This window comes from Heterocephalus glaber, unplaced genomic scaffold, assembly GCF_053883595.1.
Source record: "Heterocephalus glaber isolate CG9 unplaced genomic scaffold, H.glaber_assembly_v1.0 deba00001175, whole genome shotgun sequence".
Lineage (NCBI taxonomy): Eukaryota > Metazoa > Chordata > Mammalia > Rodentia > Bathyergidae > Heterocephalus > Heterocephalus glaber.
Genome location: NW_028258207.1, coordinates 881,735 through 900,644, shown reverse-complemented (window position 1 = coordinate 900,644; position 18,910 = coordinate 881,735). Strand labels below are relative to the sequence as shown.

Genomic DNA, 18,910 nt, shown 5'->3' with positions numbered 1-18,910 from the left:
CCAAAATAAGCTAAGTTCTATTTTAGCTTTTCTGAAGTGGTTTTTCATCCTAATAAAAGCTATCGTCTTTCAGGGGCCGGGGATTTAGCTCAGTGGTTTCACTGCCTACTGCGCAAGCGCAAGGTCCTGAGTTCAATCCCCGGTACCAAAAAAAAAAAAAAAAAGCTATCATCTTTCCAACCAATTGGGCTGGTTATGCAGAAACTAGTTATGCTTCAGCCAAAGTTTGCTAATATAAGTTTATTTAGTTTGGCTCATGTATCCAGCTAACACGGCACTGGTCAGATGGAAGCAATTTGTTTGGCTGGCACATGACCATCTGCACTTCATTCAATAGATTGTGCCCAGACCCTGGGAAATGATTTTCCACACTTGTGACCAGACTACCAAGACTGGATCTACACAAACCCATTTTCATTCAAAAGCAAACAATGCAGTGCACATACCATAATGGCATTACACGTTAGCTGTGTGTAAAGTTGTCTTGGTATACTCGGGAATTTGTCATGCAGCTCTGTTCTGCAACTGTAAAGCCCTAAGTGGGTACAAATACAGCTTAAGAAGGAATTTTATCTCCTGCATCCAACAGGTACTCTTTGTATAAATTTGCATTTTAAAATTTTAATCAAAACTTTCTATTTTTAGAAATGTTGGTCCACATGCACAGTAGAATCCTGCTGACAGCATAGTGGACGCAAGTGCACATTCTCGGGACTGTAAGAAACCAGTTGACATGCTTCAAAAACAACTCACAGGAACCGAATCACAACTGGAATAGAGCAAAGCAACTTTAAAGCCGGATGAATGCACACAATGGAAACATCCCTAACTGCATGCAGCTGCAGCCTACACCATCCTACTGTCCCAGTGATTGCATCCTCTGGGCTCCAAGAGTCCACAAAGAAACCTCTCTTTTCGAAAGATACAGCTGACTTGAAAGATTTACTAAAGCTTGAGCCAACTGCTCTTCCAGACAACTGTTAAAACAACATTATTATCAGAGCAGTGTATTGCTAATCACATTTTTATTATTAACTTTTGCCACTGAAATTGCTCTTCAATTGTTTGTTTTGGAAGAGACACATAAAATATCATGACAGCGTTATTTTGGCACACATTGGAAAATCTGCCATGAATAAAGATTTTTTCCAATGCAATAGAGTCTGCCTATATTACTTGGCATTAAAATGACTTATTGAAGTAGCCAAAACATAAACCACTGACATAAAATGAGAGATCAGATTATAGCAACACCCAAAGCCAATACATCCGACTTCACTTTGAAGGCACATTTTAAAGCAATTTCTACTTTTTGGAAAGAGGTGAAATAGAAACAAGAATGTCCTTGGTCATGCCCACCTGGTAACTGCGCCCTTTAGCACTGGGAGGCGCCGGCTCCTCACAGCTCGCCTTCAGACCACGCTTACTGAGCAGCCTCAGGCTGCAGACCAGAGGCTGTGAGCCCACAGCCGGCTCAGCGCAGGCAGCACCCTCTGCGGCGTCCTCCCAGCCAGCACAGGGCCTGGGCTGCCAGGGCCACACAGAGCTCGGACGCAGGAGGGCGGCCAAGGAGCAGCACCCAGCTCCCAGGAAGGCCACTGCACACGCGGCCTTCCTCCCTTGCTTGGTGGACCAGTTAGTTCACCCTCACTGTGGTCCTGACTGGGTGAGAGGCCCTCGGAGGATGACTGGACTCACACACCCTTGTTAGAAGCTGAAAGTGCTGCTAGGGCTCCGGGAGCTGCCTCTGCAGGGCCCATCTCTAGGTGCTTCCCGGCCCCAGGATGTGAGCGGCTCTCCTCCTGCCTCAGAGCTGCCCAACGGAGGAACTGGAAACTCAGAGCTGAGAGCAGAAATAAACCTCGCCTCCTCTAAGCTGCAGGTGGTGCCAGGGATTTTGTCCCAGCAACGGAAAAGCTGGTCGATACACCTGGCCTGGCACAAACCAGGAAACGGACAGCGGGGAGTCCAGGATGGCTGAAGCCTGCTCTGCTGCTGCGCTCCTCCCAGGGCTGTGTGGGTCCCTTGGGCTGATGTCACGAGCATCCCCGATGGGGACTGCAGCTGTCACGGTTCTGGTCACCTGGAGACCACAGGGGCACAGGCACCCAGGCTTCTAGCAGGTGCCTGTGCCCCGGAGCCCAATGCGCCCACGTCCTCACCCACACTGCTTGCTCGACCTACTGGGTGCATTTACCTCCCACAACTTAGGCCTCAGGGAGACTTTTTTTCAAATAGAGGAAACTGTCTGATTTTGAAGGGCATAAATTGTTTGCAAAGCCAAAAAACAGGAAGTAACCAGAGTATAAACCCTGCACGATTTCATCTCAAACTCTCCTTGGGCCTCACGCCCCGCGGTTTCTCCACACTCCCTGGACTCAGGCACATTTCCGTACTCAGCACTTGCCCTGCCCGGACCACGCCTCCTGCCCCTCGAGGCCCGCCCAGGTCCCTTCTATGGCCGCCCCCCTCCCACTCTCCCACTTGGCAGAGCCACACACCCGCCCTGCTGGGGACCAGCTCACACTGCGCCCCCGACCAGGTGCACTTCCAGACTGCTTCTCCTGCCCACAAATAGCAAAACTGCCAGGGTCTCCTGAGCCGGCAACCCAGCGGCCCAGCCAAGCTGAAGGACACGCTGTGTTCCTTGACTCCAGGACCCGTCGGTGCTAAGATGCACCATTATTTCATCAGCACTACGGGAGAAAAATGTTGCCAGTTAAACTATGGCATGGCTTCTTCTTACCAGACATTTTATTTTCTTTTTCTTGAAAGAGCTCTTTTAGACTTATTCAGACATAGGTTTTTATAATATATCACTCTCAGGCATTTATAGAAAGGAAAGTAAAAGTGAAATAAATTGTTTAAGGCAACGACAAGCAGGTCACCTGGCTGAAAGCAGCTGTAAAACGCCATTGCTTTGGAAAGTAGACTTCGATTTCTGAAATGTTATAATCTGAGAAACATGTGATTCACAGAATCAATAAAACAGTGTATTATGCATATCGGTAACAAAAACTTTAAAAGGACAAGCAAGGTAATAGTTCACAGGATACCTGCTACGATCACACTGCATTGATTTAAAAATGTATTTATACGGAGAAAAGAAGCTCAGATTATTCAATTCGAGAAGGAAGTACAATAGAAATTTAATAGTGCTCCTCAAGGACATGAAGCGCTGACTTGATCTCTTGTTGCTGCTGGGCAGCAGGATTTCTTTTTAAAATACCACCCTAGCAAAGACCCTGAGCACGAGCTGCTCTGGCCAGGGCGAGGGCCCACCCCAGATGTGCCAGCAAGGCCACCCCTGGAAGGCAGCTCGAAGTCGGCCCATCCCTTCAGCGTTCCTGTCATGCGGAGACAAACACTGGCTCGGTGCTCAGTCTACAAAGACCACTGGAGCGAAAGTTCCCAGGAGGGACAACACCCGGAAAACACCAGAACCCCCAGGGAGGGCGCTGCTCAGCTAGAAGCAGCCACTCAGGTTCCACCCTAACCCTCAGATCCCATCAGGGATCTCAGCGGCGTTTATTGGGGTGACGAAAGTCGATTCTGCACCTCATTTTACTCTCCACACACGGGAGCCACAGGTGGCTCTCATTTCAGATGCCTTCCAGGAGCAGGAGAAGGGGTGCACGAAGCTAAGCCAGCCCAGTTCTACAGACAGCAACTCCCCACCGGCACCAAGGACGTGGACTGGAACCCGAGGGGAGGACTCCGTGCTGCAGCCCCACACACCCACCCGTGCGGAGGTGACCTTTCAGGATGGGAAACCTGCTGTGAAGGGTGGGTTTTTCAACAGCACTTCCATGTAGTCCCCAAGTGGCACCCACCTTCACAGAGCAGAGAGCCGAGACGCAGGGAGGCTCCTGACACAGTAAAGAACCACAAGCTTTGGGGTGGAGTGGGGGTCACACAGCCAACCGTACCATCCAGTCAAAACCTTTCAGACCTTTGAATTTCACAAGCATGCTTCCTCTCTTACCAGTATCACTTCAAAAATGAGTGGGATCAGTTTGCTTTCTTCCACAAGTCTGTTAAAAAAAAGAGAAAGTAACCACTTATTAGATGATATACGTTTGAACCACTGCCCTGATACAGAGCAATGAAGCCCCCATGTTTGATTGCTGAAATTCTGTGACTGAAAAATAGCATGATTCAACATTCACTTGTAATACTCTGAGCTGCAGCTATTAAACACGAGGAATATGAGGCATCTCCCAAAGCAACTACTAGCTTTGCCTTATTGATCAGCAGAAAGTGAAATAGCAAATAGACTGGCATTTTTGATGTACAAATTAATTAAAATTCATAATTATTATAAAGACTACCAAAAAAGGTAAAGCCAGCTGAAACAACATAACCGGCCCTCACTGCACAGCTGAGTCATACGCATTTTCATATAAGCCTCATGAGCTGCCTTTTCAGCATTGATGAATTCATCTACAATAAACTTTAATGGCCTTTAGTTTTTTTTTTTAATTTTATTGCTAAGTATTTATGTATAGACATGAAGATATTTTTGTTTTATGGTACCGGGAATCAAACTCGGGACCTTGCACTTGCTAGACGGGCGGCGGAACCACAGCGCTGCATCCCCGGCCCTGGCTTTTAATTTCTGAGAAGCTGGGGGCCAATCACCCAATACATTCTAGGTGCTTTTTCTCATCAAATATACTTACAAATTGTCAACAGTTATAACAGAGCAATATGTTATGCAATTCAAGAGAAAGTAGCCTTGATAAAATCAAAACCATGCAAAAGTCACAGTTTTTTTTTTAAATAAGAACAATTCTCTAATCTCTAACTTCTTTTGTCCAAGACTTAGTAAATTTTTCCAGTAATGGGCCACTTTGACGCTTCCCAGTCTCGGGTCTCTGTGGCAGCCACTCAACTCTGCCATCGTCACGGAAAAGGCCGCAAGCAAAGCACAGGAGGGCGTGGGTGTGAACCTGTAATTCTTTATTCATGAAAAAATGAGGCAGGAGGCCAAGCTGTGGTTGCTCACTCCTGCTTCAGTTCAGAAAAATCATATCCCTGCTTAGCTCTTTCTTAGAATGTATGATAAACCCCAAGCTGAAGACAGGCAGTGTACAGGGAGATCCACGTAGTGCGCTACCTCACAGAAAACCCGAAGTAGGGGAAGCAGAGGGCTATCACATGGCCTCCTGGGAGCTGGGCTGCGAACACGTGCCCACAGCTAAAGGAATGCCACGCAACTACTGCATCGTAAACAATCAGTGTTCAGTCAGGCATTAAGGGAAAGGGAGACTGACATTTCCCAGAGAACGAGACCCACTTAGGGCCACCTTAGTGTCTACGCAAAGTGAATGTGCTATTGTCCGCTGCAGCGTGGCTCACAATCAACCTGTGTGCCCCTCAGTGGACACATGGGCTCTCCACACAGGAATGCTACTCAGGCTTCAGAGAGGAAGGCCATGCTGTCAGTTACAATAACGGGGATGAATCTAAACAATGGCATTCTGAATGAAATGATAGAAAGATAGCGCATGACCTTCTATGTGGGATCTGAGAGTGTCGAACTCAGAGAGGCAGAGAGTAGAAGGGGACCGGAGCTGAACGGAAGCAGGAAGTCCAGTTGGACTGGACGGGAGGAGTGAGTGCTCAGCGCAGCAGCTGCGCCTTCTGCTGCAAACTCCGCCCAGAAGAGCGCTGAGTGCCATTCCCAGGAGGAACTGACTATGCTAATCAGCCTGGCCCAAACCTCACACACGGGGTCTGGGCGTCACAGAAGCACACCGTGCGGGAGTGCAGAATCGCTGACAATTAAAAATTCACTACAATTAAAATAAATTAATGGGCCAGGGATTTAGCCCAGTGGCACCGTCACCTGCCTCACAAGCATTGGGTCCCGTTCAATCCCCAGAACCCCCAAAAATAAAAAATATAAATAAACTGATGATAAAATTTTAACAAAGAGAATAAGTGTGTCATTTATACAGTCTCCGTGTATGAAGGGGAGAGGGCTTTGGTGACAGCTGCTAGGTTCCAGGGTATTCTCCCACATCCTAGAGGCACGCCGGGCAGGACCGGACACAGCCTCCAGGGGGAGCCCCATCAGCCTGGGGCACTGGCAGTCTTGCGCCTCGGCTTCCTAGGAGCCGGGCAGCTCTTCCTAGAGTGGTCAGGCAAAACCTTCACGGCCAGAACTGGGACAGCGGAGCCAGGTGCGAGCATCCCGGGGTCTCCCCAGTGGCCAAGGCCAGGAATGTCGTAGAGCACGGGGCAGGGCTTCTGAAGGCACCGGACCCTCCCTCCACCTGGCCCAGAGCGCCCACCGGACAGCGGGCCTGCAGGAGTGGGGGCACCGCACACAGGACTTCGCTCTGCTCACGCCGACCAGTCTGCTCCCTCCAGTCCTGCCCTAGAAGACCCCGAAGGCTCCTGGACTCTAAGACAGGAAGCTCCAGTCCCTGCCTTCTTTTTTACACCTCATCTTCAATGCTAGCCCTAGGGGTGCCCAGGCGAGCGGGAACCCACTGCCGGGGAGCAAATGACTCAAGCTCAGACTCTAGCCACCTCCCACTGGAGCTCCAGACCCGAGGCCACTCATCTGCCGACGTCATGCCAGGGCCCGGCCCCAGCTGCACCTGGACCATGGACTCCACCCTCGCCTGCTCCCTCCCCTCTCACAGCCTGGGGCCTTGCCCACCCCACTCGGCCCCCTGGGGCAAGGCCAGGCCTCCTCTTGGGATCTGAGTCCCTTCAGCTGGGTTTACCAAACTGAATAATAAAATAACATTTTAAAATACCCAAAAGATCTACAAAGTTCCACACAGCTTTAAAATGTCAATAGTTTTTATGTTTACATCAATAAAGACAGAACAGTTTTATGCTTTTAGATTGGGAATCGAAACAAACATTTTCTGAAGAGACTCAGAAAGTAAATATTTTGGGCTTCGGCAGACACAGGGTCTCTGCCTCTCGTTTGTCTGGGGGTTTTTTGGGTTTTTTTATTAAATTCTTTTATTGGTACATTGCAGGTATACAACACAATTACATTTCTCATTGGGAATTGTACCTTTACACAATGTATCTTGGTTCTTATTTTTCACCCTTGCCCAGCCCTCCCTTCAACCCCTCCATTCCTCCCTATTTACAAAGATTTTGTTCCTATTTTTCCATTTTCTCATATTAATCCCATTCCCTTCTATCCCTTCCTCTAGCCCTCCCACTTCCTTCCCCTTTGCCCCTTTTCTTCCTACTTCACATTACCTATTATACATTTAGTCCTTATTTACACTTTCAGTTTCTCACACCAGAGAAACTATTCGGAATTTATTCATGTGTGTCCTATTTATTTCACTTAAGAGTATCGCCTCAATGTGCATCCACTTAGCTATAAATGTCTCTAATTTCTCATTTTTTATGGCTGAGTAGTACTCCATTTTATTTATATTTCATTCGTTTCTCTGTTTGCAAGGTTTACAGCTCTTCAAAAATGTAAATACCACTCACCTCCCTGCAAGCCACACACAACACCATCAAGCCGGCCCCAGGGCCAGAGTGCCAGTCCGCTCTGATCCAATCCAATCCGATCCGATCCAGCTCAGCCAGGAGTCCTCGGACCACAGGAGCCTGGCCAAACAGAGGATGCACCAAGTCCATGCTCGGCCCAAAAGCGCCGTGCAAAGCATAGCTGGAGAGTCACGAGTTACAAACGTGTAACTCACACAAAGTAGCCATCCACTCCTGACCCAGAAATAGCCACAAAGTACTCACGTGAGTGTGGACTCACATGGACACTGGCAGAACACGCGGGGACGCACTGTGGAAACAACCGCCCTGACTGCAGTACAGATGTGCAGGCTCCAGCCTCACAGACCCAGAAAGCACCTCGAGGACACACAGGTCTACTCTAACCTCAGCCCCACACCAACATAAAGTCATTACCTCCCACCATCAACCTTTCCTCCACAGTGGGAAATGCTGTTATACTAACAAATTTCAAAGACAGTTGACAACCACTGGCTGCTGGAGCAAGAAAAAGAACTTTCCCAAGAAAATTGAAAGGTTAAACTTTTCAAGGATAAAATAAAATTTTAGACTTGTAACTGCTGAAAAGGTAACTTTAATGGAAGAACATAAAATACCTCAGCAAAGTCGACAACTCAGACAATTTTAATTTGATCTCCAAAATCTTCCTAAGTAAATTTTAGCACCAACAATACATGTTGGATAGGTACACAGCACTATAATCCTCTAAGGCTCCAATCAAAGCAGACAGAAAGGGGGTCCAAACAAAGCTTTTGAACCAAGGGACTGCAAAAAGAGCCAAAGCCCAAGACTCACTCTGTTTTCAGTCTTTTATGCTTGCTTCCCCTGCAATTCCTCTCCTTTATCAAGAGGTGTGGACACGGACTCGGCTTGAGCACGTAACTGAGAACACTGTACAGGGGCTGTGTTCAAAAGGGGAAAAGCAAGTTAAACGCACGCTCAGGCCCAGCCAGAGAGAGCATGTATCACACTCCACAGGACCCTGGCGACAAACAAACACAGACCTGCAAGGCGACCCAACCCTGGGGACAGAAGTCTAGAGACCAGCCGGCCCCCATCCTGAGGTTTTTGTCTCCATGGGCACCTGAGAAGCAGCAAATTGTCTCTGGAGAAATCTATTTGTTCTGATTTTAACAGTTTTACTTCAGTGCACAAATATTTTGTTCCTTGTGATTTCATCTGAGCAAATACTCCCACTAAATTCAGCTAGATGAGGGAGAAAGACCCCAAAATGACTTACAGTGAACCCTCAAGTTACGACCAGCCTGACATATGAACTTGGTTTAGTTTTAACTTACGAACAAAGTTTTGAGTTAGGACCCGAATCCGGGATGCTTGTGCTTCCAGATGGTCTCAGATACAGATTTAACCCCTAAAGAGCTCTGGAAGGAACAGGACAGCAACCTCTCCTGTGTGGGGTTCACTGAGAAATCCTGGGCCAGCGTCTCTCCAAGGACACTGAGATCTGCCTGTGTGCAGGAGGGAGACTTTGAAGGCTGCATAGAGGAGCCCCAGCCTTCACTGACCAACCTGAGTTACAGCCAGGCCTCGGGAATGAATTGAGTTCCTAAGTCAAGGGTCCACTGTATTTTAACAACAGGGAGACATCCCGAACATCTCCAACACCCCCTAAGATGTACAAATGGAAGCCACTGTGCGGCTGGTGTTTCCCCAAGGTTCCTCGGAAAGCCTGGCCTGGCAGCTCCTCTCTGACCCTGCAGCTCTTTCCCTCACAATTCTTTGCAGGGTGCAGGCGAGCATTTCTAACTCTGTCAGGGGTCACTTCCAGGACAACATGCCCTCAACAGTCCTTCTGGAAGGGAGGAGAAGGGAAAGGAGAGAGGGATGGGCAGACAGGCAAGGGACTCTTCCAGGCACTTCGCACAGACTAGTGCTGCTTGAGCCTCATTTTCTACTTCTCGCCAGACAGGACAGCACCTCGACCAGGACCGCATCGCCAGTCGGGTAAAACATCTTGTAGATGCCACTGTCTCTCTGACCTTGTTACACACTATTTACAAATCTGCTTCCTCTATTAAATCCTAAGCACATTTACGATAAGAACTTTATCTTATGCCTTATCTTCATCATTCAGCAGTTGCCATTTAGATGTTAAATGTTATAAAGAATCCACTTGTCAAAACAGGCTTTGAAAGAAAAGTTTATTCCAATGAACAGGGACTAAAATCAGGAGATTCTACCAGCTAGCTGGGAGAGATTTCATCTGTGAGTGGATGGGCTAACACCAGGAGAGAGACATTAGCAACAAACTGGGAAAGGAACTAGGCTTATATAGGTACTGAAGGGCTAAGGAATCCGGGATGAAATATTTATGACTTGGATGCCCAAGGACGGTCTGCTCAGGCATGTACACAATTACTAGACCTCTCAGCACCAGGGGGGTTGTACACTTCATTTGAGTCCATTCGCCCTGTTTACTGAGAGACTGCTGCTGTTTGCTCTGTCCCACTGGTTCAGGCTAGGCCTGACATTAAATAAATGAACAAATCAGAAATGAGCACCCAGACCAGGAATCACAGATGCAAGCCAGCTGGAGCGTGGGGACCACAAGACTCACTTATCTTGATGGAAAGACACATCACTGATTCACCATGAGTTTCACTCAAGAAATCCTTAAAGCTTAATATTTTTCTGAATTTTTTTCTGCATTTTTAATGAATCTTGCCATAAAACAAATAGCTCTAACATTCTCAGCAAACTAAAATTATAACAATTCTTAGACATAGAACATAAACATTTTCAGACTAGGGGTACAGCTCAGTGGTAGAGTGCCTACCTAGAACATAAACATTTTTTCTTACAATTCAGAAAAAGAACTAAATGTTGCTATAAAAAAAACTTCAAAGTTAAAATTCAATTACTTTGCTGAGGAAGATTCACTGAGAGCTAATTGGCTCTTAATGGAAGCCAGTTCCTGGAGCATTTCTCTTGCAGAGAGCAAGGGCTTGGTGCAATCTACCCTAAAATTAAGGAGAGACGAGGGCAGGGCTCGGGTGGTAACACATCCCTTCTGATGGCACAACCGCACTAACGTGACAAACAATTTCTGCTATGAGCTCAGTGACAAGCCAGATTCCCCAGGGCAGCAGTGTCATCCCTGTGCGTGCACTTTCCGCTGCTGTAAAAGAGCACCGGACACCAGGTGATCTCTAAGGAAAGAAGTGCACGTGGCTCACAGATCCTGAGGCCAAACAGGGTGAGGGCTGGTGCCGAGTCCTTCGGAGGTCAGACAGCAAGCGCGCCCGTGTGGAAGGGGCCAAGCCTCCACCACAGCCAACTGTTCCCACGGAAAGTGGCCGGTCCACCCAGAGGGCCCTGCACCTGCCACCCCGGCGTCTCCCCAGGCCTGGCTCCCTGTCACTGCTGCACTGAAGATGGAGCTCCCACACCGGACCCTGGGGACGCTGAGGCACAGCAACGTCCACTGCAGACTGGATCACGCGCACAATTCTCTGAGGGGAAGGAAGCCCTCCAGGGTGCCGGGCCTAGGCTCTGAGGGTGTCTTTATCCACAATAAGCATGCACACAGAAAAGCCACACCACCCCAGTGGACACGGGGATAACGTCACAGAGGCTCCTGTCCCCGTGTGCTCTAACCTGGTATGCACGAGCTGACCTACGATGCACACCCTTCTGAGAACAGGATGCTGATGGAGCCAAGCAACAGGTGAAATTTGTAACCAACAGCTCCTGGTCATTTCATATTACTAGAAAACTGCACAAAACAATTTGGCATCATCCTCTTGATAAATATCTACAGTCAAGTATTTTACCTAAAATTGCTGCTACCAAGTCATGGGAAGACCTCCAACACATGACCACTTTACACACCAAAATCAGATGTGACAGCCCTCTGAACTAGGCCTTAGTTTGTTTTGGTGCATCCAGTAGGCACATAAACAGAACATTTATAAAAACTAACCATATATTGGATATAAATAAATAAAACAAGAAATATTATCTGATGGCCACAATGCAATAAAACTAGAAAGTAATATTTAAGGCTCAATTTGCACATATCAGAATGACAAAGACCAGCTGGGTGCAGTGGCACACACCTGTAATCCCAGCACTCTGGGATGCTGAGGTAGAAGGATCACAAGTGTAAGCCCAGACTGGGCAACTGAGTGAACTGGCAAGATCCTATCTCAAAAAAAAAAAAAATGTAAAAGGGGCTGGGGATTAAGCTCAGAATGAAGACCCAGGGTTCAATCTCCCAAATTGCCACCAGCTCCTCAACTCACCCAAAAAGAATGCCCAAGACCAAACACCATAAATGCCATCAAGGCTCACACTAAGCACCATACTTACACCATTGGTAGAGAGAAAACTGGTACAGCTTAGACTGGGGGCAACTGAGTAACATCTTTCAAATTACAAATGCTCTGCTTCCTGGCTCTGAGGCTTATTTGCATGTTTAATCAGCTGGGGAACTTCAACAATCACTGTCCAGACCCAAAACCTGGGACTTTGGCAGCTTGGGTAGAGTCAGGGACCTGGAATTCTTTTTTTGGCTTAAATTCTTTTCTTGGTCCATTTTAGGTATACAATATGTTTACATTTATCATTGGGTGCTTGGACCTGAACATGATGCATCTTGGTTATTTTTTCCCCATTTGTGGTGCTCCCTTCACCCCCTCCACCCTTCCCTATTTACAAAGCCTTTGTTTCCATTTTTTCCTTTCCCTTCTTTCCTTCCCACCCCCCCCACTTTCCCTGCCCCTTTGGACCTTTTAATATTTCAAATTATCAATTATTCATTTTAATCATTTTAATCCTTATTTACACTTTCAGCTTCTCACACTAGAGAAACTATTCGGTATTTACACATATGTGTCCTATTTATTTTACGAGTATAGCCTCAATATGCATCCATTTAACTATAAATGTCTCTAGTTTCTCGTTCTTTATGGCTGAGTAGTACTCCATTTTATTAAAAAAAGAAAAAACCACATCTTCTCTATCCAGTTTTCAGTTTGATGGGCAATTGGGCTGTTTCCAAGCTTTAGCTATTACAAACTGTGCCACTATAAACATGGGTGCACATATATCACTGTGGTATGATTCTTTTAATTCTTTGGGGAAGATACCCAGCAGGGGAATAGCTGGGTCAAATGGGACCTCCAGCCCTAGTTCTTTGAGGTATCTCCACACTGACTTCCACAGTGATTGCACCAGTCTGCACTCCCACCAACAATGGAGAAGGGTTTCTTTCTCCCCACACCCCCACCAGCATTTGTTATTGATTGATTTCTTGATAGCAGCCATTCATTCTGGGGTGAGGTGGAATCTCAGTGTTGTGTTCATCTGCATCTCTTGAATGACCAGTGATGTTGAACATTTTTTCATATGCTTATTTGCTGCTTTTACTGCTTTGTCTGAGAAATGTCTGTTCATTTCAGATGCCCATTTTTGAATTGGGTCTTTGAATTTGGGGGGGGTTGATTTTTTTCAGTTCTTTATATATTCTAGATAGTTGTCCTTTGTCTGAGGTACAGATGCTAAAATTTTTTTCCCATATTGTAGGTTGCCTATTAGCTCTGTTGGTGGTTTCTCCTGCAGTGCAGAAGCTTTTTAATAAGATGAGATCCCAGTTGTTGATTCTTTCTGCTATGTCCCGTGCTACTGAGGATTTGTTCATAAAGTCTTTTCCTATGCCAATGTCTTCAAGAGTTCTATCTAACGTATCTTCCAGCAAGTTTAGTGTTTCTGTTTTAATATTTAGATCTTTAATCCACTTCAATTTTAGTTTAGCGCATGGTGATAGATATGGGTCTAGTTTTAATGTTGGGAGGTTGAAATCCAGTTTTTCCAACACCATTTCTTAAATAGGTTATCTTTCCTCCAATAAGGATGGTTGGCTCCTTTGTCAAAGATGAGGTGGCTGAGTATGTCTGGAGTTGTTTCTGCATCTTCTAATCTATTCCACTGATCCTCAGGTCTGTTTCTCTGCCAGTACCATGATGTTTTTATCACAGTAGCTTTGTAGTATAGTTTCAAATTGGGGATTGTGATATTCCCTGCCATGTCTCTGTTGCCTAGAATTGCTTTTGCTATTCTAGGTCTCTTCTGGCTCCAAATGAATTTTTGGCCTGTTTTCTCTAGTTCTGTGAAATATATTGTTGGAATTTCCATCGGCATTGCATTAAATCTATATAGCAGTTTTGGAAGTACGGCCATTTTCACTACATTTGGTTCTTCCTACCCAGGAACAAGGGATGTCTTTCCATTTTCTTATATCCTCTTCGATCTCTTTTTTCAGAGTGCTGTAGTTTTCAGTGTAGAGGTCTTTTGCTTCCTTTGTTAGATTGATTCTAAGATATTTCATTTTTTTGGATGCTATTATAAAAGGAATTGTTTCCTTAATTTCTCTCTCAGTGAGTCTGTTATTTGTGTATAAGAAGGCTATTGTGTTTTGAGTGTTGACCTTATACCCAGCTACTCTACTGAATCTGTCAATTGAGTCTACAAGTCTTCTGGTGCAGTTTTTTGGGTCTTCTATGTAAAGTATCATATTGTCAGCAAATAATGACAGTTTAACTTCTTTTCCTATCTTTATTCCTTTTATTTCTTTCTCTTTTCTAATTGCTGTGGCTAATGTTTCCAGAACCATATTGAACAGGAGTGGTGATAGTGGGCATCCTTGTCTTGTTCCTGATCTTAGCGTGAAAGTTTCCAGTTTTTGACCATTTAGTATGATGTCGACTGTTGGTTTTTCATAGATAGCCTTAATCAGGTTGAGATAAAGACCTTCTATTCCAATTTTCTGTAGGGTTTTTATCATGAATGGGTGTTGGATTTTGTCAAATGCTTTTTCTGCATCTATTGAGATGATCACAGGATTTTTTGTCCTTGGCTCTGTTAATATAGTATATTACATTTACTGATTTACATATGTTGAACCATCCTTCCATCCCTGGGATAAATCTGACTTGGTCAGGGTGTATGATCTTCTTGATGACCCTCTATATTCTGTGTGCCACTATCTTGTTGAGAATTTTTGCATCTATGTTCATTAGGGAGATCGGCCTGTAGTTCTCTTTTTTGGTTGGGTCTTTCCCTGGTTTTGGAATCAAAGTAACACTTCCTTCCAGGAATAAATTTGGAAGTATTGCTTCCCTTTCAATTTCATTGATGAGTTTAAAGAGTAATGGCAATAGTTTCTCTTTATACGTCTTGTAGAATTCAGCAGTGAAGCCATCAGGACCTGGGCTTTTCTTTGTCGGTAAATTTTTTTTTTTGGTACCAGGGATCGAAGGTAAATTTTTAATTACATTTTCAATTTCACTTATTGCAATTGGGGTGTTTAGAATTTCCATATCTTCTTCATTTAACTTTGACAATTCATATGTATCTAAGAATCGGTCCATTTCTTCTGTGTTTTCCATTTTATTAGAGAATAGGTTCTCAAAGTAGGTATTGATGATCCTCTGGATTTCTGCTGGATCTGTTGTGAATTCAACTTTTTTGTTAATTGCATGGATTTGAGCCTTTTCCTTCCTTTTTTTGATAAGGTTGGCTAAAGGTTTATCGATTTTATATTTATTCTTTCAAAAAACCAACTCACTGATTCACTGATTTTGTATCTTTCTCTTCATCTCCATTGCATTGATTTCTGCTCTGATCTTTATAATTTCCTCTCTTGTATGAGCCTTGGGTTTGTTATGCTCTTTTTTTTCTAGGAGCTTGAGGTTCTGCATTAGATTGTTTATTTGAGTCCTCTCTCTTTTCCTAATATGGGCATTCACTGCTATGAATTTCCCTCATAGTACTGCTTTCATTGTGTCCCACAGATTCCTGTATGTTGTACTGGCATTATCATTTACTTGTAGAAACTGTCTAATTTCTTCTTTAATTTCCTCTGTGACACATTGGTTGTTCAGGAGGGTGTTACTCAATTTCCATGTATTTGTGGGGGTTTTCCAGTTTCTTATGCTATTGATCTCCAATTTTATTGCACTATAGTCTGATAATATACAGGGGGTAACTTCAATTCTTTTATATTTACTTAGACATGTCCTATGAGCTAGCAGGTGGTCTATTTTGGAGAATGACCCATGTGCAGCTGAAAAGAACGTGTATTCTGATTTTGTGGGGTGGAACACTCTGTAAACAACTGTTAAGTCCATTTGTTCAATAGCTTGGTTCAGTTCTAGAATTTCATTAATTTTTTTGTCTAGATGATCTATTTGTGATAGTGGGGTATTGAGGTCCCCCACTGCAATTGTATTAGTGCTTACTTGGTTTTTCATGTCCATTAATATTTGTTTTGTATAGTTGGGGGCATTTGTATTTGGTGCATATATATTTAGGATTGTCATCTCTTCTTCTTGGATTGTTCCCTTCACAAGGATGTAGTGACCATCTTTGTCTTTCTTAGTTTTGGTTTGAAATCTACTTTGTCTGCAAGTAAGATTGCTACCCCTGATTTTTTCTGGGCTCCTGTCACATGGAGAACTGTTTTCTATCCTTTTACTTTCAGTCTATGAATTTCTTTTTGAGTTAGGTGTGTTTCTTGTATACAGCATGTTGTTGGATTTTGGTTCTTAATCCATTCTGCCAGTCTATTTCTTTTGATTGGTGAATTAAGGCCATGAACATTGATGGTTATAATTGATAGATATTGACTCATCCTTGTCATGATGTGTTATTGTTGTTGGCTCTTTCGTTTTTTATTTTTTCCCCCTTTCCCTTTAGTTTCTTGCCTTGCCTGGTGGCTTTCCTCTGTTGGGCCTCAGGGAATTATGACATTCATTGTCTTTTTCTAGGATATTGTTTAGAATTGTTTGGAGTGCTGGTTTGGTGTTCATGAAATTTCTCAAGTGTTCTTTGTCATGGAAGTATCTAATTCCCCCATCGATTTTGAAAGATAATTTTTCAGGATACAACAGTCTAGGTTGGAAGTTATTTTCTTTTAGGGCTTGAAATACTTCACTCCAGGCTCTCCTTGACTTGAGGGTTTGTGTTAAGAAGTCTGCTGTGATTCTGATGGGCTTTCCTTTGTAGGTGATTTGTTTCTTTTCTTTAACTGCTTGTAGGATTTTGTTCTTCTGTTGGGTTTCTTGGATCTTGACTATTATATGTCTAGGTGTAGATTTTTTTTATCATGATGGCTAGGTGGAGTTCTATATGCCTCACTTATCTGTATGTTCAATTCTCCACCTCTGTCTGGGATGATTTCTACTATTACTTCTATGAAGATTTTTTATGTCAATTGTACTTTCTCCTGCTTTTTCATGGACTCCTATCAGTCTTATGTTATTCTTCTTTGCATCATCTAGCAGCCGCTGGATTGATTTCTCGTGGTCCCTTACTATTTTTAAGAAATCTCTGTTTTCATGGTCATTAACCGCAATCTTGTCTTCTATATCTTATATTCTATCTCCACATTCCCTTAATCTGCTGTGAATACTTTCAATGAAGTTTTTAATCTCCTGGATATCTGTTTGAATCTGTTTCATGGATTCCATTTCTTTCCATTGTTGGGCATTCATGGCTTCTAGCATGGTTCTGAGCTCATCTATTTTTGTATGTTTCAATTCTAGAGCTCCTAATCATGTCTTTCACTCTGCTCACCATCACTGTAGTTATCTGGGAAACTATTTCTGCTTTGAATTTTTCTAGAGCCTCATTCATCTGTTTTGTTACTTCCTGTGCTATCAGTTCAGGGTGTCCAGGTGGTTGATTACCAGATTTTTCCACCTCGTTTCCCTCAGAATTTGCTTTTGGTGGGGTGGAATTCTGAGTTTGTGCCTTGCTTAAATGTCTTCTAATTTTTTTTGGTACTATCCTTGGTTTAATTCCTGGGTTGATACTTCGAAGTTGCTTATTTTAAGTATCTTTGTTGCTTGTATTTAGAACCCTTATGGAATGATTGCTTCTCAGGGGTGTCTTCCAGATATAGCTGGTCTTTAGGTTTTGAGTCTCTAATAACTGTGAGGCTATCTCATTTTCATTATACCAGGAAGGACAACTGATTAGATCAATCATAACACCTTAGCCCAGGTGATACAATGAGCAACACCATAGCATCAAGCACAGTTTAGAAAATGACAACTTTTGGTAGTTATTAATCTATCATCTTTAACTGTGTGAATTAATTCAAAATAGAGGGCCAACCCAACATATGTTTATAGTGAATAAACTCTTCAATGTAGCAACTTTACCCTTCGGGATGGGGAGTTAGAAGGAGGTGGGGAGGGAGGGATAGATAGGTAGAAGGATAGGGGAAGGTTAGCAGTGAGGCCAGAGGACACAGGAAGAACACGCAAACTCTAAGAAACTGTTGAAGGCAAGAGGAAAAGACAGAATGAAAGAACAAAGACGAGAACAGAACAACCTAATAGCAATAGGGAGGCTAGAAACTGTATTTACTTTCCTTTAAAGCTAATGACAATCGAGAGAAGGAAAAAGAGAAGAAAAGAAGAATAAAGAAGAAATCCGAATTAGTGCCAGAACAGGAACAAAAGGGAGGTGAAGAACAATGTGGGACAGTGAGAGAGCAAGTGAGAGAGAGAAAGAAAAGAGAAAAAAAAAGAAGGGAAAAATAAAAATTTGAAAAGAGTTGAAAAAGAAAAAAATGAAAATTAAAAATAAGAGCAAAAAAAAAATTGAAAATAAAAAATAAAAATGAAGGGCCTCCTTCAGGGTATGTCTCTGCTGTCACAATAGACAACGTGGGCAGCAGTGTGCAGATATAAGTCAATGAGTCTCAGCAAGCCAGTCACAGACCCGTGAGATTCAGGCAGATTTCTGGCTACAAGTCCCAAGTTGAGCTCCCTGTCCTCCTGCAGGGTTGAACTCTGCAAGGTTCTACTGCAGGTTCCTGCTGCCCTTCCCCTGAAGACAGTCCAGGTTCTGATGGGAGGTGATGATCCCTCCAACTTACCAAGTACGGTGGTCTGGTGTGCCTTTATTCCAGAGATTCTCTTCACTTTTCCAGTGGGCTTCAGTTTTCATCGAGGAGCCTGAGGCCCTCTTTCTGTTGTTCACTTCTGCTCTATCTTCTGGAGCTCAGGACAATGGCCTTTATGACCCCCTGTGCCTCTGTAGTGTGCAACCAGGTAGCAGCACAGCCTGGAGGCCAGAAGCGGGGTGGGGGGTGGGGGGAGCGGGTTGGATGGAGCAAGGTTTCAGGTGGCCAAGATCCTATCCTCTTTGCCCACCTGGCTAAGCTCAGGGACTTGGGATTCTTAACAGCGTTCCGGGCGACACCAATGTGCAGACAAGCTGGCACCCCCCACTTCCCCCACCCAGCCTTTGTCTTTGATGAAGCAATTCTGTGTCCAGGTACTCAGCACATGCGTGCATTCACACAAGACAAAGAGCCTTCCTTACCGAGGGTTTTGTTTTCAATAGTAAGAGATTAGGG

General features: G+C 44.4%; 1 protein-coding gene across 12 annotated transcripts in view; it reads right to left on the bottom strand.

The window, feature by feature from the left end:
• Ulk4 (unc-51 like kinase 4) overlaps nucleotides 1-18,910 on the bottom strand; it is a 379,759-nt gene that overhangs the window by 199,167 nt on the left and 161,682 nt on the right. For 7 of the 12 annotated variants that reach the window (XM_004835115.3, XM_087210692.1, XM_087210691.1 and 4 more), the window contains one exon: nucleotides 3,986-4,034. The exons of 2 other annotated variants lie outside the window; for them this stretch is intronic. In XM_004835115.3, coding sequence (XP_004835172.1) covers nucleotides 3,986-4,034 — 49 coding nt within the window. Of the gene's footprint in view, nucleotides 1-3,982; nucleotides 4,035-7,479; nucleotides 7,600-8,313; nucleotides 8,421-18,427; nucleotides 18,616-18,910 lie in introns of those variants that run through there. 3 more of the 12 variants (XR_015451091.1, XR_015451090.1, XR_015451089.1) reach the window with 3 other exon arrangements.